At 36.2% G+C, this 26,224-nt stretch overlaps 1 protein-coding gene across 2 annotated transcripts in view; it reads right to left on the bottom strand.

Annotated features, from left to right (window-relative positions):
- Window positions 1–26,224, bottom strand: part of ADAMTS20 (ADAM metallopeptidase with thrombospondin type 1 motif 20) — a 180,449-nt gene that overhangs the window by 27,464 nt on the left and 126,761 nt on the right. For both annotated transcript variants that reach the window (XM_087442544.1, XM_004428909.3), the window contains exons 29-31: window positions 11,793–11,960; window positions 2,438–2,611; window positions 2,188–2,358 (exon numbers count right to left, since the gene is read on the bottom strand). In XM_087442544.1, coding sequence (XP_087298670.1) covers window positions 2,188–2,358; window positions 2,438–2,611; window positions 11,793–11,960 — 513 coding nt within the window. The remainder of the gene's footprint in view (window positions 1–2,187; window positions 2,359–2,437; window positions 2,612–11,792; window positions 11,961–26,224) is intronic.

Below are 26,224 nucleotides of genomic sequence, written 5' to 3'. Positions count from 1 at the left end.
TGGTATTGACATAAGGATAGACACACAGATCAGGAAATAGAATTGAGAGTTCATTAATAACTCTTCAATAATAGATAATTTAATGAGGAAAGAATAGTCTTTTCTACAAATAGTTTTTTCCACGTGCAAAATGATTAAGTGGGACCCCACCTCACATCATATACAAAAAATTAACTCAAAATGGATGAAGGACCTAAATGTAAGAGTTAAAAATTATAAAATTCTTAGAATAAAATGTAGGTGTGAATCTCTATGACCTTGGATAGGCAATAGTTTCTTAGATATGATAACTAAAGTAAAAATAACCCCCCAAAATAGGTAAATTTTACTTCATCAAAATCAAAAACATTTGTACATCAAAAGACACTATTAAGAAAGTGAAAAGACAGACCACAGAATGGGAGAAAATATTTGCAAATTGTATAACTGATAAAAGTTGGTACCCAGAATCTATAAAGAACTTTACAACTCAACAATAAAAAGACAAATCACCCAATAAAAAAACAAGCAAAGGATTTGAATAGACGTTTCTCCAAAGAAGCGTACAAATAGCCAAAAGCACATAAAAAGATGCTCAACATTATTTTAGTCAGTAGAGAAATGCAATTCAAACACACAATGAGATACCACTGATACCCATTAGGCTGGCTATATTCAAAATTACAGACTGCAACAAGTGTTGATGAGGATACGAGGAGACTGGAATCCTCATACATTGGCAGTGGGAATAAAAAATGGTGCAATAACTGAAAAATAGTTTGAAATTTCCTCAAAAAATTCAGCATAGAGTTATTATAATATTCAGCAATTCTACTCTTAGCTACATGCCCAAGAGAAAATGTATGTCCACAAAAAATCTTGTATGCAAGTGTCCTTAGCAGTATTATTCACAATAGTCAAAAAGTGAATCAATCCAAATGTCCATCAACTGATGAATAAATAAGCAAAATGTAGTATATCCCTACAGTGAAATATTACTCATCCATGAAAAGCAATGAAGTACTTATATATGCTACAACATGAAGGAACCTTAAAAATATCATACTAAGTGAAAGAAGTCAGACACAAGAGACTACATATTGCACGATTCCATTTATATGAAATATCCAGAACAGGCAAATCCATAGAGACAGAAAATAGATTAGTAGTTGTCTAGGGTTAGGGGGAAGGAGGGAATGAGGAGTGACTACTAGAGTGTATAGAGTTTCTTTTTGGAGTCATAAAATGTTCCAGAATTAGATCATGATGATGGTTGCACAAACACGTTAATATGCTAAAATTCCCTAAATTGTAAACACACAGACACATAGATGTTAGAATTAGCAGAGAAGGACATTAAAAAGTTATCAATAATAGTAATATGTTCAAAAAGTTAGAGACATGGAAGATATAAAAAGGCTGAAATCAAACTTCTAAAGATGAAGATTACACCATCTGAGATAAAAAATAGACTGGATGGGGATTAATAGCAGATCAGATATCACAGAGGAAAAGATCAGCGGCCTTAAAGATATCTGTATAGTGGAATATTATTTGGCAATAAAAAGGAATAAATTATTGATACATTCTACAACCTAAGTCTCAAAATACTTATAGTACATCAGACAAAAAATAGTACATGCTATATGATTCCATTTATATAAAACTCTAGAAAATGCAAACTAATGTAGTGACAGATCAGTAGTATAAAAAAACAGATTAGGTTACCTGTGGGGTGGGGGAGGAAGAAGTGGAAGGAATTATAATGTAGCACAAGGAGACTTTTGGGGGTGATGGAGATGCTCTTTATTTTGAATATGGTAATGGTTTTATGGGTGTCTACATACATCAAAAGTTCTCAAGCTGTACACTTGAAAAAATGCAGTTTACTGTATGTCAATTATATCCTCATAGAGCTGTTTTTAAAAAGCAGGCAACTATGAAAGGACAGATTACCAAACTGTTCTCAGTAGTTAGTTTCACGGTTGGCACCAATTGACACTTCAGAACTGCCCTTGAGTTTAACAGACGTGTCACTATGGCTCTATCTACACCATCCGACTGTCAGCCATTTTATTCCTTAGATTGATATGCATACCATTATCTGCCCCCATATTCAAATTTAGACCCAGTTTCAACTGAGTCAAGTTTTAGACTCAGTTGTTTTTTCCAGGAGCAAAAATTCACAACATCCTTTCTTTGCCTTACCTGTGATGAGTCTCCTGTTACCACAATGTACTTGCAGGGAGGGTTCCTGCACTTTTTGATGGCAGGAGGTCTGGTTGAAGGATCACAGAAACTTTCATTCACTTGCATGTTTTGTGCATCAACGCACTTCAATGGCCGATGTGTCTCTTTTTTCTTACATGATGTTGAACACTAGAAACGCAATGATGAAATGAACAACACATTCTTTTATTGGAGAGTTGTCTTTGAAAGTTGACTTGTCAATACTCACATCCAGCCACTCTCCTGCCACCCACTGGTACTGTATGCAGTCCTGACGCCAACACTGCCTCTGAAAAGAAGGCCGGGTGGACCCATCACAATTTTCTTCAGCCACTCGACCAACGCCTCTCAGCCTGCAGTACACATCCCTTCTCTGAACTCCAGAGCCGCAGGTCACAGAGCACTACAAAGAAGCCCCAAAGGTTGAACTATTAACTAACAAATATCAAATTATGTAAAAACAGCAAAATAGAGCCATGACATATTTTCTTGTTTCTTTTAAATATAACCTGATATTATATCATGCATTAGATAGAAAATAATACGATAAGTATTTTTAACATTGTCTGGTCTGGAGCATCTATACAAATATACAGACAGATTTTCTTTATTTTGCAATACCTATTCAAGTCTTATGGAAACTATGACAAGCTAATCATATTATACGAGCCATTCCATCTGAATTGATAACCCTCTCTTCTGATTTAAGCATACTTAATATCTATAAAATTTACCAAACTATTCTACTACGTTGCTTCTAAACATCACTTAAATCTTGACGCTATACTCATAATCTCCCTCAAAGAAACAATCATTTCCAAGTTTGTGCTGTATTCATCTTTATACCTGAAGTACCCACTATAGTTTGTGGATCCAAATATTTGCTAATTTGTTGATTCATGATTATATTTCAATGGACACATGTTTTGAGAAGCTGGTTGGGTAAACTGTAAACTTAGAAAACCTTGTCTTAACCTCTCCAGATCTCATTTTTCTTATCTGTACAAAGAATGATTTGTTATTTGTAAAATTTCTTAGGACAGCTCTATGAAACCTGACAACAGCTCTGCAGAAGAGGTACCAGAGCTGAGGACCAGAGGCTCAGAGCTGTTAAATCACTTGCCTGAGATGTTGCCTGTAGTTAGTGGTGAAGCAGGTTGAAGCTCAGTTCTTTCTTTTATTTTATTTTAGTTATTTAGTTATTTATTTTTATTGAGGTAACACTGGCTTATAACATTATATATATTTCAGGTGTACATCATTATATTTTGATTTCTGTGTAGACTACATCATGTTCACCACCCAAAGACTAACCACCATCCATCACCATATGCATGTGCCCTGTCACCACTTTCACCCTCCTTCCTTCCCCCTCTCCTCTGGTAACCACCAGTCTAATCTCTGTATCTATGTGTTTGTTGTTGTTATTGTTGTTCTTATATTCTATTTATGAGTGAGATCATATGGTATTTGATTTCCTCCGTATGACTTATTTCACTTAGCATAATACCCTCAAAGTCCATGCATGTTGTCGCAAATGGCAAGATTTCATCATTTTTTATAGCTGAATAGTATTCCATCGTGTATATATACCACACCTTCTTTATCCATTTGTCCCTGAAGCTTAGTTCTTTCTGACTCCAGACTTTGAGCTCTGACTGTGCTACCTCTGGGGAATGGATAAGGACTTGGCAAACTCTCAGGGCTCTTTCAGCTCTAGAATGCCAGGTCCTATAACAACAGAGCTTAACCATAACCAAGAGCTGTGATGCCAACATTAATAAAGTGTGGAGAACATCCAGGGGTATTTATTTCATTTGTGAGTTTGGTTTTTGTTATATTCACTCTTATTCTAGAAGGGACTGGAGGTCATATTGAGTAATATTTGGAGATCTATCACTGTTCCCAACTGTGGTATTATAAGGATAAAAAAATCAGACTCTTCACTAAGTTCTCTATTTTTGCTGGAGTCACGGAGTAACTAATTTCCTTTTTCACATCAGTAAATATTTATCTGCAGAGTATTGTTTTACCATAAATGTAAAAAATTTTAAATCCCACAACAGTTGGTAGACTTGAATTCATCTTATAGACTTGCTGGATTTTCACTCTAAAGGCACTTTAAAATTTAGTTTTCTATCTTGTATGGATAAGCAGCAACAACTGACTTGAAAGATAATTTTCATGTTGTTTTTTTAACCTATGAAGAACATTATGCATATCACATAACTTATATTGACCATTATTTTATGCTTAAGCAATTGAATTTTGCCAATTCATTGAATGTTTTCACAAAACACATTACAGCTCCTTTGCATGGAGATGATAATAATTTAAAGCGTGCATTGTGCAGGACACAAGATTAAGTACATTAAAATGTAGTTTAGCTTATCAGAACCTCTTGTGAAAATGTTTAGCCTATAAAATAAGGCTCCTGCAAACATTCTCCAGGGATAATTTCAGAAATAAACTATATTTGGAAAACTTACTGCCTCTAAACCTGAAAAAAAAAATCCTGGAAAAAAATAATTCACAAAACACAGCTTAGCAAGAAGTTCTATCAAACAAACATAATTTTCTATAATACAATAAACCATAGTGGTTCATTGGTCCTTTGATCACATCACGAGTTTAGAAAAATCCACTGAGATCATGGGTAACAACTCTTATGGACCTCTTCCCTAAAAGGAAAAAAAAAGAAAAAGGCCTACTGCTTGGAAGAAAACAAGTAACTTTTGTTTTCCAGTTTTTTAGAGATAAGAGTACAAAAGAGTGAAATATGTGATTTTAGATTTGCACAGAGAATTTATTACTTAAATGAAATATTTCTTAGCCTGATGTCATCAATAACCCTAATGGCCAAATCCAACCAAAATTTTTCAAATCTTTTCTTAGTTACTCTGACACATTCACCACCATTGACCACTTTCTGTTAAGCCACTCTGGCTTCTGTGTTTGAAATCCCTCTGGTTCCACATGTTCTCTTCTTACTTAAATTTCTCCTTCCCCGAGTCCTTAACTGACTCTGTTTTCTCTGTCCAGCCTTTAAATGTTAGCATATCCCAGGGTTCTGTTTAGAACTTGCTTCTCTTTAAACTCTCTGAGTTCTCTCTGAGCCATTTCTTCTATGCACCAATAATTTCTAAATCTGTTCTCTTTAGCCTTGATCATAATTCTGAGCTCTTCATTTTTTTTCCAGTTTTATTGAGATATAATAGACATACAGCACTGTATAAGGTTAAGGTGTGTAGCATAGTGACTTGACTGACATATATTGTCAAATGATTACTACAGCAAGTTTAGTTAACATCCATCATCTCATATGGATACCAAAGAAAAACAAAAAAAAATCTTTTTTTCCTTGTGATGAGAACTTTTGGGATCTACTCTCTTAGCGACTTTCCTATATATCATACAACAGTGTTAACTATAGTCATCATGTTGTACATTACATTCCCTGTACTTATTCATCTTGTAACTGGAAGTTTCTGCCTGTTGACTACCTGTACCGGTTCCCCCACCCTCCAACCCCCTGAGCTCTACGTTTATATTCTCATTTATTTACAAGAAGTTGCATGTGTCTTCTACTTAGATATGTCAAAGGCACCTCAAATTCAACATTTCCAAAGCAGAACTCATTGCCTTTGCCCCCGTCAGTTCCTCTTATGGTCATAGATGTTGTGAAGATATAATCACCCACTTTTAATTCAAGTGGCTTACTAGAATGGCCTCCAAGAGAAAATTCTAACCCCCAAATACTCATTCTTATTTAATAGCTTTATAGAACTACATATTTATGAACATGTTAAATTTTATCTTTTTTTAAAATCCAGGTAACTAATGTGAAAGCAATGTGAGACTATAATTAGAAGTATAACACAAATCATTGATTAGAATGCACTGACTCACCAACATTGCATAACTCAATTCAGACAGGGAAAATCAACCAAATATCCTATTTACACATAGATATACTATAACACTGTACAGACTAGCACTTTCAAGACCTGACAGTGGAAGTGGAGAAGGTGAATTTTAGCAAATCCACAGTTACTGTAGCCATTCTAGCTATTGTAGAGCAGAGATAAAGAAATGTTGAAATGTGCATTGAAAAAATAGTCCCATCAAGGTTGACTCACTCTGCTATTTAATAGACAATTATTTAAAATGCAAATAGTGGACTTGTCTCTTTTAATGCACTATTTATCATCTCTAATTAATGGATTTAGGTTTAATTTCATTGTAGTTGGTTATTTGTAACTATGGTGTATTTTAAGTGAATCCATAATGTAGTCGTAGTCGAGCATTTTGAGTTAGAAAAGACTCTAGGAATACTCAATCCCAATTTCTCTTCAATTCTGAAATCGTTTTTTCAGCAACAGTGAATGAATGACCATCAAACCAACCCATACTTCCGTAGTCTCAGTCTGGGTGCGTTCACTATATCCTGAAAGTGGTCATTCCATCTTTGGGTGACTCGAATGTTAGCAAATACTCTTCTTCTATTGAGCCGAAATATTCTTTTTTTTTTTTTTAAAGATTTTATTTATTCATTTTTTCCCCCCAAAGCCCCAGCAGATAGTTGTATGTCATAGGTTCACATCCTTCTAGTTGCTGTACGTGGGACTCGGCCTCGCGCTGGACGGAGAAGTGGTGCCTCGGGGCGCGCCCGGGATCCAAACCCGGGCCGCCAGCATCAGAGCGCGCGCACTTAACCGCTAAGCCACGGAGCCGGCCCGAGCCGAAATATTCTTCATTAAACTTTTACCCACCATTCAGAATCTGTCCTTCTTACCAACATAGAACATATACAAACTCACTTTCATGTGAGAAAGGAGAAAGGTGTGAAGCCTGGAACCGTGGCAGCTATTCTCTGACCTTAGGAGTTGACCAACAGAGTCACAGAAATGCCAGTGCAGCACTCTGACATTGTGGCGCTGCTGCATCAAACTGAAAACCAGCAACCTTCCTGCTTTGTTATGTAAAAAATAAATTTCTTTAAGTTTAAGCCACTAGTAATCAGCGCTTTTCCTACTTGAACTGAACACAGTGGAACTGACACAGAATAGTTGTAACCATTTGATTGTGCGTCCCTAGGAATTTGCTCATTTGTCAAGACTTCTTATACTGTGGGTCCCAGAATAGGCACTGCTCCAAAACTGACCAGAATCTATTACTGCCAAAGATTTGAACACTATCTATCTATTAATGTAGCCTAATATATTGCTAACAATTTAAGCAACTACATCATATTTAATATGTGATCAAATAACCCTCGGTTATTATCCCGTGATGTGTAAAATCCATATACAGCTTGTATTTATGCAACAGACTTTTCTCAAACAAATGTAAGGATGAGCTAACGTCTCATGATAGTAATGAAAGAATTATGACAGCAACTAGAGTAGGAAAAGCTCAAAGAGACCTGTGTTCAAATGCTTGCCCCTCACCACTTCCTGGCCTGTGACCTGCACAAACTACTTAATAAGCTGTTGTTTCCTCACGTACATAATGAATGCAATAATACCTACAGTTGTGAGGAATACAGAAGTCTCTCACACAGTGGCAGGAAGTGACTGTCCCTTGCTACTTCCTTCCTATTCCCATTTTTTCACTTTTCTTACGGAGATACAATTATTTCTGCCTTGAACAGTTTCTTGATGCATGCCCCAAACCAGAGTGTTAGTCGCATCGGCCTATTCAAAGAAAGGCCATCTTGTGTATCCAGAAAGACGATAAAGACGGTTACCAGGCGGCATCGAAATGCAAAAACAGAATTGCTGGCACTAGCTAGAAAAGAGTGAGAAGCATAGCTCCCCAAGCCCCAGAGCAGAGCCATCCTCCAAGTCCTCGGACCCCAGCCTGTCTTCACTAGCAGTAACATCACTTCACATGGGGGTAGAGATGAAGAGGTACTGGGTTCTTGGTCAGGGGCTGTGGGACTTAAGATTTACCATTTTTTATACTATAAAGAGATATATATGTCAGAAATTTTTGAAAATATGAGAATGCAGATTTATATATTTTGGAATTATAGAAAATATGGAATTACAGAAATATAAAATCATTGAAATGTGCTAGCATTTGGCATACAGCTTCAAAATTATTTTTTCAAATCAGGGACTTTGGGAAAGGCAGGCACTGGCCAAATCTCACAAATATTGTGAGCTTTTGGAACATGTATCACCTTTGGTCCCAGCTCTGATCTTAAAATACTAGAAAGAAAATGATGGGTCTCAGAGAAGGGGAACCAGGCAAGTGGGTGATTTCACGTGGCTCCAGATTCAATAGGGTTGAGGGAGATTCTTTAGGTATCTTTCTAAGCTGTCCATGATCAAGGGGAGGTGATGACTTTGGACAATTTTTTTTTCCTGAGCATAAAGACTTCATTTGGATGGGACTAAGTAGATGGGGCGTGAGACAATGGGGAATCTAGCACAATGCTGGCTTTAAACACTTGAATTTACACATGAAGCTGGAGTTCCCAAATAGACAAATTAAATGAAAAAAAATATCCCCCTGGTTCCAGGAAGGGGGGATGCTTTTTTTCTTTTTAAATGATTCTAGTATTTATTTGCCTCTAAAGGTATACATCTGGAGTCAGAGGACAAATGGCCTTCTATAGCACTAATTGTTCCTGTTTAGCAGCAGTCATTAAAATGCATTACTAAATCCTTTCATTAAAAAAATGATATCAAATACCAAACGAAGAGTGTTACTTCAAAACTCAATTGAGCACCTCTGCGGTCACAATTTGCCAAATGAGTCTTTCCATTTGAGGTATCATGTAAAATAGTAATAAAATGAAATTATTTTACAGTGAGTGATTATATTAAAGCAATGTTACAATTTATGCAGTCAGAACAAAGTAGCAACCAGTGATTATCTTGTAACTACCTCTGAAATTACACTTCTGTTGACTATATTATTATATGTAGTGCAGTGACAGCCTGCAATTGTTAACTTCATGTGGGTACTTTTTATAGAATAAATCAAAAGCCGACGACTTCACAAGTGGTCATTTGTTTCTGGTAGAGATTTGGGGACTGTGTGGGTGTATGAAGCTAATGTCTATGACAAGGAAAACCAATTCAAAGAGAAGAAAGCAGACTCTGTACAAAAGCATCTGTGTTTTTTATAGCCTTTGAATATTAATATCTGTATCTTAGAAACCCCTGAAATACTTTCCTTTAGTGAATCTTATATAATTTCATACTTGGTGGTGAGCCAAGGCCAATTTGTTAGCACTGATGATTGATTCACTGTTGTGGGGCTGGAGGTCAAGGATCAAAAGTGTCCCTCATGAATACAAACCACAGCTGCAGCAGCTGCACGGCAGCAGAGGAATCCTGGGGATCAACAGGAATGCTGGTGGCCAAGAAGCAAAAAATCTCTCCCACTTCCTCTCTCATCCCCTGGTGGCTCCCGCCTGATGTCAGAATTGGGAGTTATCTGCCACATGCTGGGCTCAGCACCTTTACAGAGTTTTACCCTATCAGGGAAAGCTACTTTGCCATCATCCTGCCACACCTTGGCCCAGACAAAGTAATGCAAACCCCCACTTTAAGCAAAACCATACTATGGCAAATAACTAAGAAATTACAAGATAGCGAGTCTTTTTTGCAACTAAATCACAGTATTCAAAGTAAGAAGTAATTAGCTAGATATGAATGTAGGTGCTTCGTGAACAAGGTATCCGTTGTCGTGAAGATTTGGGGGTATGAGATACAGCTGAAGAACTAGGCGTGGGTTAGGTTTTAGACATACCCCTGAAAGAGACACAATAATATTTGACTTCTTCTAGAGTTCAGACTATACGCAAGAATATAATGGCAGAAATGCATGTAGGGAGATCATTGTACACCTGGGAACAGGTGGTGACGAACTAGACTGGGGTGGTTGCAATGGAGATTCAAGAGTCACTTTGATAGGAGAATTGAGAGAACCTGTTGAGTGATCAACTGTGGAGTCAAGGGAGGAGGAGACAGGATGGATCCAATGTCTCTTTCTTGAATAACTTAGTAGGTAGCAGTGGCATTCACTGAATAAAACAGGTTAATGGGAGATCTTTTAAATTATGGCTTCTGCTAAAGCATGAAAAATAATTTTATTTACCAAAACTCAACATAGAAGCAAAGGCTCAAGAACATATGTTTTTGGTGAGATGAAAAACAGAGACATGTTTGCCTCTAGTTTTCAGTCAAATATTAACCATAATTCTCAACACCTTAATACTTGACAAAGGTGACTTCTTCTACAAAGAAACCTGGGATACTCACTCAATTTGAGAGCTTTTTATTCAGTAACAATGATGTGCTGACTCAGTGACACTCAAAAGCCGGTGCGCTGCACCAAGGCTCTGACCTCACAGAGTGAATGATGATGACTTGGGAGCCCAGGGGCACCCCACTTCTCCTAGCTCCTCTCTGAACCCCTATCTTCCTAACAGACATAGCTCCAACTTTAGAAAAAGACAAGGACGTTCCATCAGCGGAAAAGAGGTTTCTTTTTCCCTTTGCATGACTAGGCCCTTTAAGAAATGGATAAGCACCCCGAGGTACTGTTGATGGCAGCCAGATGGCTGTGCTGAAAGCCTGGCCCCATTGAAATCAGGCCTCGGGAAATTATGCTAGTTAACAAATCTGACTTCATTCATGCCTTTTGCCCCTTCAGTAATTCCCAAGCTGGTCTTTGTTTGACAACCACGTTCAAATGTATGCCTCCCCCAAGTTGGATTTTGAGCTTACTTCTCTGAGTATGCCAGGGCAGGTATTGATGACTCTTGTTTTATAAACTGAGTTCTCAGCCTGAATCTCATCTATGGATCAGCCTCATTTTTGCTGACTCTTTCAACGTGTGTCCACTCTACCCTTAGACCAGGCCAGGCTACCTAGTTCTTACATCTCCCTAACTCTTAATCTCCAATTACAAGCCCATCTAGAATTTACCAGTTCCTTCTCCAAGATGCAACCTTAGCTCAAATCCAGGACTTTGGTGTGGAAACAAGGTGTTTACTAAATACATCATCGTATATATTTTACTGTTAGACTACATGCAACAATATGATCATCAGTATCCCTGTAGGCTTCAGTAACAGAATTTCTTGTAAAGTTTACAGCCACAAAAAATTCAAACAACCGGGCCGGCACCGTGGTGTAGCGGTTAAGTGCGCATCCTCTGCTGCTGGTGGCCTGGGTTCGGATCTCTGGTGCGCACCGCTTGTCAGGCCATGCTGTGGCGGCATCCCACATAAAGCGGAGGAAGATGCGCACAGGTGTTAGCCCAGGGCCAGTCTTCCTCAGCAAAAAGAGGAGGATTGGCATGGAGGTTAGCTCAGGGCTGATCTTCCTCACCAAAAAAAAAAAAAAAAAATCAAGCAACCAATTTATTATTTAACCATAGACTTAGCAAATGTATTAACACTGTACAGTATCAATTCAGAGCATAGTGCAAAAAAACTATAAGAAAATAAAGCACATTTTAGTGGAGTAAAACTTTCAAGGTTATTGAAAGCATATAGAAGGAATTAAGATTTTCTTTTTAAATGCAAAAATACACATATAGTTATAAAATACATCACGTACCTCCTTCCATCTATTGGCTTTCCATGAAGGGCATCTGACAGATCTACAAGCTTTGTGAGTTCGAGGTTTCTGCAGATGACTGCAATATTTTTCTTCTAATTTCCCTTGGAATCGGTCAACGCAAAGCACCTCACGGTATTTTAAACCTTTACCACAAGAAGCTGAGCACTAGAAAATAAATAAGAATGCACTTGATTTATTTTATCTTGATTAAGCTTATCTACAAGAAGTATAAAATGAAGCAATCAAAACATCATTGCTTTGATGTTTTCATTAAGATATACTTTGATTTTTTAATTAGAGAGAATTTAAAATTTACCAATCTGCCCTGGATCATCCATTGATGTTGATATCATAAGGTATCCATTTATTCTGTGAAAAAGTATTGATTGTGTACAGTATACCAAGCACTCTTCTGGGACATATATGCTTTAGATCTTTTAAGATTGAAGGCTATCTGCAGCTAACTCCTGCGATCACACATAATCCAATAAAACTTGCTTTCAATTTTGTATAGTCATCACCTTTCTATTTTTAATCCCATATGCTTCTCCACACTGCAAAGTATGTTTTAGATGTTAAAAAAAATCCAGTGATCTCTCCGTGCAGGAAACTGTGATTGAGAAAGCAGAAAATTTATTTTCTAAAGCACAATTCAGTTTAGGTTTGTTTTTTGCATGGATCTGAAAGACGTATCTCTCTATCAAACCTCCAATATATTTAGTAAAAAACAAAATAACTGAAATCTCTATGGAGATATAGGTAAAACAATGATTTGACTTCATTTTTCAGCTGGTTGCCATTTTATGAGTGAGGCCAGTGCAATGCAGTGAAACAAGCTTGTGCTCCGCCATTGAACACCAGCTCTGCCGCTTACTAGCTGGATGACCTTAGGCACATTTCATCACCTGTCCAATTCTCAGTTTCTTCTTTTATAAAGTGGGGATAATAACACCAATATTACAGGTTTGTTATGGAGATGAACATGAGATAAAGAATATGAACTATCTAATCCAGTCTTATGATATGTGGTAGATCCTCGGTAAATATTACCTTCCTCTTACACCAGTTTCCTTCATGTAGTCTCAGAGAGGATGTTGACAATTTTCAGCATGATATATGTACCAGGGAAAAGTTAGGCAAAGAAGACATGGATTCCACACAACTCCTCTCATTCCTCTGAGACAGTTGTTCACATCTGGTTTCATTTAGAAACATATACTGAGTTCTGAGAACATTAGATAATATATTATGCATTTTATGTATATTATGAGTTCAAAGACTGTTAGACTATCTAATACAGACTATTAGATATTTAAAATATTTTAAATTAAAAAATAATAGTTTGCGAATAATTTACCTTTTTATATTATCTGCAATACTATATCCCATTTGTGTAGGCCATCAATTTAACTCAGTGCCTTGATTATTAAGACTTGTTATCATATCCGAGATGTTCTCTTCTCTTCCCATTAACACTCGCATGCCACTTGGAACACACTGAATTCTGTGAAAATCTCTGATGGGTCTTCATAAACTGTATTACGTTTCACAAACTGTACCTTCTTTCTTGCTACTGATCTTCTCTTTCAGTTCTACCTATATGCTCTACTCTTCCTGGCCGCTTATCTTGGGCACTTCCCTGTTTCTTAACTTCGTTGTTTATTTTTTGAAGAGTATAACATTTTATACCAAAACCATCACATATTGAGTATCAAGCGTATATTATCAGGGAGTATACATACATGTTCACACATGGAAGAGTGTTTTCCTCCTCACGTGTATGTTATATTATTTTTTCTAACTTTTAACTTATGACCTTTTGAACAAAAGAGCATTCATTAGTCTCCCTGTTAGCCCCATTTAAAAAGTAATCATTATTATGAATATTCACGATATCAACCCAGTAGTACTTATGGAAGATGGGAAAATATTTACTATTTTATTCATTCTATGAATATTATTGAGTTTCTACCGTATACCAAGAGTTGCAGATAAGTACAGATCCATTAAACATCTCTTGCTTTTGCCCTTGATTTAGCCTCAGAGTGCTCATAATCTAAATGACACACACCATCTTTAAATGAATAATGCCAGAGAAGATCTTAAATAATATTAAACACAATAAAGATCAGGAAAAACACTACAAGACACTAAAGACCATTAAAACAATGCAATAGGGGCCGGCCTGGTGGCGCAAGTGGTTAAGTGTGCGCGCTCCCGCTGCGGTGGCCCGGGGTTCGCGGGTTCGGATCCCGGGTGCACACCGATGCATGGCTTGGCAAGCGATGCTGTGGTAGTGTCCCATATAAAGTGGAGGAACACAGGCATGGATGTTAGCCCAGGGCCAGTCTTCCTCAGCAAAAAAAAAAGAGGAGGATCGGCAGATGTTAGCTCAGGGACGATCTTCCTCACACACACAAAAAAATGCAATAAAAATTATGATGGGATTAAGAAATTTGTGAAAAGCAGCCATTTCTTTCTGGGATGTTTGGTAAGCGCTCAAAGAGAAGACAATATTTAAACTCAGTCGTAAAGAAGCCGGTTTGTTGATGGGCAAAGATGGATGGTCTTATATGTTTGTTTGATGCACCTTATCTAGACATTGCCATGTGTCTCTGTTCTGTAAAATTCTGAGTTCTTTTAACAGTGCCAAGAATCCAAGAGTCATGCAGTAAATTGTTGGTATTTCTGATAAGAATGACCAATTCAGTTACAAAACTATGTAACATAAGAGAAGACATTAAAGACTCTACTTTAGAATTCAACAATAGATTTCCTCTATAAGCAATATCTATGAATGCAATGTAAACTTGGACATTGTAGTGCACTCTCAAAGATAAGATTCTTCTTCACAAAACTGGAGAGTGTCTCCTACCCTAACTCAAGGTTGTCTTTGATTCTTTCTCTTCTCCATTATTCTAATCTGTAACCAAGACTACTATTTAAAAAAATTGTAAACATATAGCTTTTTTCTTTTTGCTCAAAAACTGACAATGGCTCTCTATTGTCCTTAGTAATACACCAAAACGTACGCTCTTCCTTGCTTTCTTGATCCACTAAATTTCAGTCAACATACCTTTCTAATCTTATATTCTGTTACTTTTCAACACAAAACCTTTGCTCTACTTAGGCATAATTACTTTCTATTTAATGTGACATATTCACTTCACAACCGTGCCTAATTCATATTACTTCCTTTTACCTCCACCAATCACTTCCTCTGGTGCTTTCTAAATATTACTTATTCTTAAAGCTCTAAGTCAATCTCACGTTCAGCGTAAATACATATCAATCTCTCACTTCTCTGAACTCTTCTGAGTCTCATTCTGTTTTCAGCACTTCATCATTTTCTACTTTTGTCACACGCTTTGTCTACTCGCCTTCTGGAGGTCAAGGACCTTTTAGATCACCCACATCACCGGCAAAGTGGCAGGTACAATAAATGTCAGCTGATGAATTGATGTTGATCTTTAGTGTAAGCAATTCTTACTTGTTTTATTAAACTCTAAAATAATTTATTAAAACATTTTAAATTCCATGAAATATATTTATTGGTTAATAAATGCAAAGTCCTCTAGGAAAGATAGACAAAAGTACAAAATCAAAGACTTGCAAAATAAATTATGCTTTGGTTACACTTTTAAAGTAGAGCTATCTTTCCCCAAGATCTGAAAAGGAATAAGTACATTATTTTATCATGTCTGATGAATTCCATGTGGGAATTTAAGTAAAAGAGGATATGTTATGCAAAGAATTATGTTTTTGTTGGAATGAGGCAGTCATAGAGTAAATAACTAGTGAAATGCTACCCTCCTTCTCTCAAACCACAATACATTCTGAATTATAAAGATCCCACAAAATAGGCTATTTGATAGGAATACACAAACATGGCCATTCTTTTCTCCGGAACCTCAGCAATTTGGGTTTTTTTTTTTTTTCCTCTATTTTATATCCCTGATACCATCCTATTCTCTTGAAGTTTTATTAAAACTGTATAATTCTTTTCCATAATACTTGTCAAAAGAACTTTTCTTAAAAAATCACCTCTATCATCCTTAGTTGACATAGTCAAACTCTGAGATTTTTCCGTGACTTTTCTATGAAATAGTAGATGTAGGATGCAGCTCACTTCAGAAGTGGCAACATTAAATACAAGTAACCTGAACTGACTATTCCTATAAATCAGGTGAAGACTAATGTCTGCTTAAGGAAAACAAGGCATTTGAAACAAACATATAATTTGCGAGCCCTAAAAATGCAATAGAATCTCCGGAGTTGTGCGAGTTGGCTGGCACTTTCCATTCCACAATGAAGAGTTAGAATTAATTAGTCCGTTCTAATACGATTAACTTTGGAACAAATCTATTCTTGTTTTTAAAGCAAAGTTGTCCATAATTACAGAAAAGGATTACTTCTGATATTTGAGGTATGGATTATTGCTTTGTTTACATATAAGTATTCTACAGAAGAGTGAATGAATTGATGATTTGTGAGAGACTTGTTGATTAATGTAATTCCAGAAACTTAAATTGCTAAACAAAACAAAGAAATCAAGTTTATTTAGCTCCAGTTTTAGGAAATGGAAAACAGTGGGGGGGGGGGGCGGGTGTTTTTTTTAGACTTTCGTAAACTGTTTTGTTGATCTGACATTCTATCCTCTCTGACATGAGTGGGAAACATACTGATACCAGGAGAATTAGTATATACCCTAATTAGCAATAAAATAGCCCTGAAAATTAGCTATTACCCTATATCCTAGTCATGCATAAACTGCCTTTTATAGACTTTACAAGCTAGGTAACCATAAGTATTCTTTAACTTCACTAAACCTCTATTTATTACATGTAATATTGGTAAAAGAATACCTATTTCATAAAATGTTTGGGTAAAGGTAAGGAGAAGGGGATTTTTTTAAATGAGAGAAACGGCCAAACTCAGAAAACTCTCTACAGCAAAATGTACAAGAATATTAAAATCAATAAAGAGCAAAAAGAATCCTACAGAACATAACATTGATTATTTGAAGGACAAGCTTGAAAATATCTCCCATGATGCAAAAGAAAATGAAAAAATGATATAGATAGAGAATATTATTTTCTGGAAAATACTCTGCTCATTCCCAGCTCAGGACCTTTGCACATGTCATTACCTCCCACTCCAACACCTTCCTCAATCTCATCTCTGTATTTTTCAATGTTGAGTTTTAAATCTCATTCCCTCTGCAAGGCCTCCTTCCCTGATGAAGGCTATCTGATGTCAACCCAGACTAGGTTAGGTATGGCTCTTACAGAACTTTTAACCCCAATAAGCCTGTAATTACCTGTTTCATGTCTGTTTTCCCTGCCAGACTATAAATTCTACCAAGAATAGATATATTGTAGGGAATCTTGAAAAATAGAAAGAACCCAGAATCACTTGTTCCTAATTTAATATTGTGAACCATTCTACCTTTCTTCTTCTAAAAGGAGGAAGCATTTCCAATACATCATGAACCATAGGATCTTGTATTAATTTACTGACCAATGTTCTTCTAAAATGGTAGCTATTCCACTGGTGACACAGGAGCTGATGTTAGATGCTTTTTTAAAAATTTAACGGTTATTTTACAAAGTAATGATCACGGTCAATTTTAACTATAAATAGCCCTTAGCTAGCTATTTGAAAACCAAAAATAAAATCTGAAGTTTGGTCTACATAATAGCAAGTGAAGTCAAAGTTAAGAGTAAGAATTAATTATCCATGCAGTCTACTTTAATTAAGTTTGACTAGAAAATAGCTAGACTAGCAATTTGACTAGAAATGTCTGTTTCACTTGCTACTGCATAGTGTCATCTATGGATGAAGACATATATTTTTGCTTCTATGTTTCTCATGTAAACTTTAGATAAACTTCTCTAAGAATAAGTATTATAACTATATTCAACACTTAAAATCAGAAAACTAGGGGGCTGCCCAGCGGCGTAGTGGTTAAGTGCACGCACTCCACTTTGGCAGCCCAGGGTTCACAGGTTTGGATCCCAGGCGTGCACCGACACACTGCTTGTCAAGCCATGCTGTGGTGGCATCCCATATAAAACAGAGGAGGAAGGGCATGGATGTTAGCCCAGGGCCAATCTTCCTCAGCAAAAAAGAGGAAGGTTGGCATTGGATGTTAGCTCAGGGCTGATCTTCCTCCCAAAAAAAAAAAAAATAGAAAATTAGTATTAGAAACACTTAACATTAAAAAAGAGCTCTGACGTCAATTCTAAGTTCTACATTAAATATTTTTAAGGACTACCAAGATAAGCAACCAATTAGCGAGAGCAGGGATTTTAAAGAAAAGCCTAGAAACTCATATAGATTCTTAGTCTTTCATTTAAAATTTTCTAAATTAATTCTGTTTACAGCCTAAGTAAGTTCCAGTTCTCTCAAAGGACTTTCAGTCAGTAAATTTGGCAATGACTCCATTGTTTAAAGTGAGCAGAGGTCAGTTAGTCATTCAAGTCAATTAATCAGAAGCAAATGTACCTTACAACAATAAAACTACTGCTCCTGTAACATTCTTCTTCATTTACTGATAAGAAAAATATTTTAAATTAAACAAGTATTTCAAAAGTTGATAATACTATTGTAAACTTTTTATTCAATATTATGCTTTTTCACAAACCACTTCAGGGATGGTTAAAAATTATGCCATTTAGTTTTTCAGCTATCTTAAATAAATAATCTAACTAGACATAAACATAGTATTCATAATTTTTCTCCCTCAGCCATTTGACTTAATTTTAGTTTTCAATCGTTTTTAAATAAAAAATGACTAACAAAAAAATACAAAACTGAATAAAAACAAGTGAGGTACTATTAATCAATTTCACTTTGCTTTTCAAAATTTTTGGAATTTTGTGATTGTTTTTTCAAAATATTACTAATAAGTCATTAAACAATCAGATGTTTCAATGGCACTTTTTACAAAAATATAAAAAACAATTCTGAAATTTATATGGAACCACAATAGAATTTAATGGAACAAAATTGAGAGCCCAGAAATAGACCCAAGCATACACGGTCAACGAATATTTGACAAGGGAGCCAAGAATAATCAATGGATTAAAGCCCGTCTCTTCAATAAATGGTGCTGGGAAAATTAGATATTCACATGCAGAAGAAGGAAATTAGACCCCCATCTTACATCATTCACAAAAATTAACTTGAAATGGATTAAAGACTTAATCCTAAAACCTGAAACCATGAAACTCCTAGAAGTAAACATAGGAAAAAAGCTCCTTGACATGGGTCTTGGCAGTGATTTTTTGGATATGACACCTAAGATATAAGCAACAAAATCAAAAATAAATAAGTGGGACCACATCAAACTAAAAGGCTTCTACACAGCAAAAGAAACCATCAACAAAGTGAAAAGGCAGCCTACGGAATGGGAAAAATTATTTGCAAATGATACACCTGATAAGAGGTTAATATCTAAAATATTTAAAGAACTCATACAACTCAATAGCAAAAAACCAAATAGTCCAATTGAAAAATGGGCAAAAGACCTGAATAGACTTCTTTTTCAAAGAAGATATACAAAAGGCTAAAGGTACATGAAAGGACGCCCAACATCACTAGTCATTAGGGAAATACAAATCAAAATCACAATGAGCTATCATATCACGCCTGTTAGGATGGCCATCATCAAAAAGATAAGAGATAACAAATGCTGGCATGGATCTGGAGAAAAGGGAACTCCTGTGCGCTGTTAGTGGGATTGTAAACTGGTGCAGCCACTATGGAAAACACTATGGAGGATCCTCAATAGATTAAAAATAGAACTACCATATGATCCAGCAATTCCACTTCTGGGAATATATCCATAGGAAACAAAAACACTAACTCAAAAAGATATCTGCTCCCCCATGTTCATAGCAACATTATTTACAATAGCTAAGACATAGAAACAACCTAAGTGTCCAACAATGAATGAATGAATGAAGAAATTGTGGTATATATATACAATGGAATATTATTCAGCCATAAAAAATGAGGAAATCCTGCCATTTGAGACAACATGGATGGACACTGAGGGCATTATTCTAAGTGAAATAAGTCAGACAAAGACAAATACTAAATTATCTCACTTATAGGCAGAATCTGGAAAAAAAAATTCAAAGAAAAAAAGATCAGATTTGTTGTTACCAGAGGCAGGGGGGTTGGAGGAGAGGGAATTGGAGGAAGGCGGTCAAAAGGTACAAACTTCCAGTTACAAGATAAATAAGTTCCCGGGATGTAATGTACAACACGATGACTATAGTTAACACCGCTGTATGATATATAAGAAAGGTGTTAAGAGAGTAAATCCTAAGGGTTCTCATCACAAGGAAAAACTTTTTTTTCTTTGTTTCTTTCTTTTTGTTGTATCTATATGAGATGACGGATGATAACTAAACTTTCTGTGGTAATCATTTCACAATATATGTAAGTCAAACCATTATACTGTCCCCTTAAACCCACACAGTGATGTCTGTCAAATATCTCTCAATAAAACTGAAAAAAATCAGATGAGGAAACAAATTTTTACTTTATTTGTAGATATCACACCATCTCTCTGTTTCCTGACAGCAAGGTCCATAGGCATCTGCTGAAAATGTAAAAGCTCACAACCGTATGGCCGGATGTCACATCTCTCCAATTCCTCACTGTATGGCTGGTATAAGCTAATTTCTTCAGACAACCAAGGGAAACCTGCTACCAAGTGACAAAAGGGCTCACACAATCTTTCGGTTTTAGGAGAGCTAGATTCACAGAAATGCAATCATTACGCATTATAAATCTAAATCCAAACACACCTTCTCATTACAAACCAGAAAGCATTTCCATCAAGACGAGCGCAACAGAATAAGAAGCATCGATTTACAATGTATAAAATGAAGTGGTTTTGATTTAAACACAAACATATCATAACAGCTGAAACATAACCAGGTATTGGAGTGTCTCTCTTGGAATAATTTGAGAGGATTAGGTATGTTTTCCTTAGTCTTAAGTGGCAATTCCAAAAGTATCAATGAATTTCCCAATATAGGAATATGTATTATTTATCTTTGTTTTGATCTTTTTCAAAACCATTTTATGTTTCTGTAGCAAAGTTAGTCTTTTTAATGGAAAATTTTGAGCCTAGCTATTTTGCAAGAGTATTTTTTTAAGTGACGTTTTGGTGATTATGTTAAATGCCTTTATAACACTACTATGAAATGAAAGATTTGTCTATGAAATGACACATTAAACGGGGAAATGATGGTTTCAGGCCCAAACAGACCAGAAATTAGATATTCTGTGCAATAAAACACTATTATGTGTATGCATCCATGCATATATGTTTTTTCTTTTTGATTTTTTAAGAAGCCTATCATAACATTCTCTAAACAAAATAAAGAGGCTATATCTAAACCCCAAGAACAGCATGGTTTTTGAAATCGTCAGGAAGCCAATAATACCTATATGTCTAAGAGAAAAGCCCCACTATAGTAAAAATCTTAGATATGAGTTTTACATAACTACTTCATAATTAAGACCATTCCCTAAAATAGTGGAACACTATTTTAAACTGAGGTCCTCAATTATTACAGAAGTACAACACTAAGGTAGGTAGAGTAGTTAGCCAGAGTAGAGTAGGGTATTCCTCTGTTTAAACAAAAACAAAAATAAAAAGTCAAAATATGCATATTAAGAGAGGAGTGTCAACTTTGTAAAATAGTACTGCTACTGTCTCTTTAATTCAATGCATATGTGCACTAAGGAGTCAGATACTAAATCTATCAACAGGGACCCCATTCATAGTATTTCCTGAAAGATTATACTTAGAGTTTTAAAGTTTAATGGAGTTTGAAAATTTCCTTTTTAACCTGTTACAAACATCCTTTGACTATGCAACTTTAATAAACCAAGACAGCATTTGGTTTTAAAAATACTTACCACTGAAATATTTCATTCCATTGCATTGCATCTGATTATATTTAAAATTTGCAGCTTCAGCCATTTAAAATTTTTTAAAGTCAGATTCATTTGCAAAAATGTTTGAGTCCTAACTTAAAGGACAAAGAAATATATGCTTAATAACAAGCGTGTCCAATAAACTTTCATTACATTCATATTATTGTAATAATTATAACATTTTAATTTGTATTTCATATTCTAAAATTTTATTTTTTGAGTGTATGTATGTGTATATTTAAGTAGACACACAATGTGTTTACAGTTCTAAGCTAATCAATGCAATATCACCTGTAGTTCATTTGGCTAATCCAATTGGAAGTAATATTTAAAGAAAAATTACTTCGACATAATTGTTAATATTTTCTAAATTATGACTTTGGAAAAGTTTTGTGACTATTTTTGCTTTCAAATATAAAACCTAAAGCAAAGTTGCAATAAGTCATGCAAGCACTTTTCACAGAAATTTTCACTTATCATACAATATTATTTTCCATACATAAAATAGATATTAGAAAATCAGAATGAAAAACAACCCTAGTAACTGATACTACAATACTCAATTACTGGATGTGTTTTCTTCAATAATAATATTTGATGAGCAATCATTACAAACCTGCTTAGGTTGTACTTAGATTGAATTTAGGTTCATTTTGCTAGAAGCAACAGTAAATGTAATTCTAATTCAAAATGTAAGTACTGTTTGTAGCAAAAAAAACACAGGAAAACCTGCGATTAGTTTAAAGCTTGTAATTTATTCTTTTAGCTTTCTGTCTAATAGTATAGTTTGTGTATACTACAAAAGGATAATGAACATTTCAGACTCCCCTATAAAATCTGGTTAGTGAGTGGAACTCATCTAAAGAGTTCCTGTTTGGAGTTTTTATTGACTCTTTGAGTCACACAAATCTTTACAATTATATGGCAACAGGAAAAAATGTTATTGTCAATATGAGAACAATATAAATCTTGTCTAATTTTAACAATTCTTTTGGGGCCATTATTGTGAATTGACTTTTTCTTGATGTCTTGACACAAATCACGATAACCAGGACGTTATTTGTAAGACCGTATGGCATATTCCACGATGAAAACCCCACTCCTGCCTTATCCCCTGAGAGTCTACATCCAGATTCATGAGCATCTGCCTTCCCAGATGGAACAAAGCTGAAAACTATTCAGTGCGGGTAGACCATAAAAAGGTAAAAAGATTAGAAAAATAACTAAAGCATACCTTTTTTTAAAATATTGACTTTTAAGACATTACTTACTATGGTAACATTTACAAAATTCTTCAAATCAAGTGCCAGCAGAATAGCAGGATTTAGCATTTCAAGTTTCTACAAATGCTTTTGTCCTAGCTGTGGGAGATAACAGAAATAAAGCCAACAAGTTTGCTTTCAAGTAGGGTTATAAAGGCTGAAAAGGAATATGCACAGAGAACTCTCAGATGAAATAAAAAATGAGCTCTAGGAACACTTTATAAGGGAAGAGTCAGAGTTGAAAATAAAAGAACAAGACTCATTGCACATATTTGTCTATTATATGCAATAAAAGTCATGAGGCAAGAATGTTTTAGGGATTAAGTTAATATTTCATTGAATTTAAGCTAACTTTAAAATTATCTTAATCAGATAAAAATGAATTATGTATGTTAAAATTTAAGGTGGGGTTTCATAGTTTTTACCACTGGGGAGTAGAGGATAGAAAAAATAAAAAGGGCATGGGATTTGGAATCAGAGACCTACATTTGAATTGCAGTTGTCAGTAGCTGAGCAACCTGGGGCTAGATGCTTAACCTTGCTGATCCTCAGTTTTCTCATCACAGGGTGGCAATAATAATACCCATACCTCAGGACCGTTGTGAGATTAAAGGAGATAATGAAGGAAACTAAAACAGTGCTTGATGCAATACTCTAAATGTATTTTAAACTTCCATTCCCCTTTCTTTTTCTTCCTTTCCCAAATCCTGAGGAAATATAAAATAGATACTGAAAATACAATCTATGGCATGGGCTTCTCTATTAACACTTGACTGGAACACAGGGAATGTTCAAGGCTCATACATTTAGAACTCGTTCGACGGTGAGAAAAGGAGAGTAACCAGCCCAGTGGAATTCCAATAAGACCCTATCTTGCTCCCCCTGAAAAAAACTCTGTTTACCTAGATGCTGAAAAATTTGTCAGACATACTTCAAGTTATTTTCACAGTGGGGATAAGGTAAAGAAACTGAATTCAAAGGCGAATAGACATTTGGTTGAAAAAAATTTAGTTTAAGTTAACAATGGTGGAGTGACCATAGGTATTCATTTTCTCTCCCTCCTCAATTTTTTTCTACCCACAATGTCAAAGTGAATAAAACAGATTTCAATAATTTGAGGAGATACAAAGAGGATAAAGGGAGTGAAGACCAATGTGAAGCAAGACTGACTTGTACCTGCAGAACCCCTGAGAGGCTCAGGCCCTGGATGCAAAAAGCAGTGCTGCTGTCCCCCACTCCCCATCAGCCTGGTGAGAGGCTTATTCTCTGGAGAAATTAAGCTGCTTGGGCTCCAGAGTTGGGGATGCTGGGGGAAGAATAAGGGAATTCTACACATTGAACTCCTGACCCATATTCTTCTCTGCCCTCACTACTCTGGCTCACAAACAGGGCATTAGAGGGTCCTTCTCTGAGAAAGTGAGTCTCCAAGAGAAAAGACCTTAAAATATTGACTTACAAGGAAAATCAAGTCACTAAACTCTATCAAAATGCAGAGTTTCCAATCAATTCTCTAGTGTCTCACTCTTAAATAAGAATGAACTGCAGGCATCATCAGGTTTTGAAGAAAAGCTTCAGGAAGAAAGCCAGAAAACCACTCCCATCCTTACCCTAAAGAAAGGGTCTGATGGACAAAGAGACACTTCCTTAAAAAAAAAAACAAAAACCATAATTAATATGAGAGTAGAAGTTGTATGGATAAAACAAGAATAATACTATGACTCAAAAACAATCAGAATGCAAGAAAAAGCTTTTGATAACTAAAAATATAAATATTCAATAGATGGTTTAGATATTGAGAAAATTTCCTATCAAGTAAATCCAAAAGATAGAGATGGAAAATAGAAAAACAGGAGAATTAGAGGATCAACTCAAGAATCCCAATACTCAACTGGGAAGAGTTCAAGAAAGAACAAAAAACTAGTTGCATAGAAGTTATCAAAGAATAAAACTAATTTTTTCAACACAAGTCTCCTTAGTAAAAGAGCTTACAGAATCCCTAGAAAACTGAATTTTAAACACACACACACACTCACAGAAATGCTAAGTCACTTCATCATGAAATATCAGAACGACAGGGAAAAAGAGGAGATATCAAAAGCTTCAGTGGTATAGGCATGAACACAAGGGCACATACAACAGATCGGGATTCAGAATCACCAGACTTCTTAATAGCTTGGAATGCCAGAGGATAGGTAATGCCTTAAAAATTCTGAGGGAAAATATTTTCAAGCTGGAATTCTATAACCAGCCAAATTATTAATCAGATATGAGAATTGACTAAAGACATTTTCACATTTGCACAGATGGAAAAATGTATCTCTCATCTTTCTTTTTTTTTTAGGAAGATCCAGGGAAAAGTGTTGTAGTTTGAGAGAGTAAATCAAAAAGAGGAATATGTGTGATGCAAGAAAAAAGTCATCAAAATCAAAGATGAGAAACAAACACATAGAGGGGAGAGAAGTCAAGATGGCGGCATAGGCAGACTCAGAACTCACCTCCTCCCGTGGACACACCCAATTTACAACTAGTCGTGGAAAAATTACCCCTGAGACAGAACTGAAAACTGGATAAGAGGAACTCCTGCAACAACGGACAATCCTAACTGAGGTGGAAGAGGCAGAGACTCCCTTCTGGAGAGGAAAAACGCCGCCTTCACAAGCCGCCAGCTTCACGGCCGCCGGGAGCAGCTCACAGGTACGCAGCCTCCCTGGAGGCGCGGGGCCCTGAGCCAGGGAGCGCCCCCACTGTGGGCACTTTGTGGACCCAGCACAATCGAGACCAGCGGCATAATATCTGACTGTGCCTGCTACTAAAGCATTGGGGAGCACCCCGAGAAAACCCGGTTCACAAAGAAACTAAAACCGGCTCTTAAAGGGCCCGCTCGCAAACTCACCCATTTCAGAAAGCATCCTAAAATCACCAGAAAGAAAGGTGCACAGTGCTATTGTGAAAAGAGACTCACCTAAAAGGCCCTGAGTGCATCTCAGTGAGAGGTGAGACCTCTCCAGGGACTGGGACATTGGCGGCAGCCACTGTTGTGGCCTGGTGTGGGCATGCTGACACAGACGCCATTGGAGTTCTCCCTGGGGCCTGCTAGCCCAGGGTCTGCCCCACCCACTAGAGCACCGATTTAATCCAGCTCAGCAAGGGCAGGCAGCCCACCCTAGAGACTGGCCCCACCCAACAACAAGCCCTCAGGCAACT

Source organism: Ceratotherium simum, chromosome 17 (assembly GCF_057802395.1).
Source record: "Ceratotherium simum simum isolate JZ-2026a chromosome 17, ASM5780239v1, whole genome shotgun sequence".
Classification (NCBI taxonomy): domain Eukaryota; kingdom Metazoa; phylum Chordata; class Mammalia; order Perissodactyla; family Rhinocerotidae; genus Ceratotherium; species Ceratotherium simum.
The sequence above is the reverse complement of the archived record's forward strand: the minus strand, read 5'-3'. Positions and strand labels throughout refer to the sequence as shown.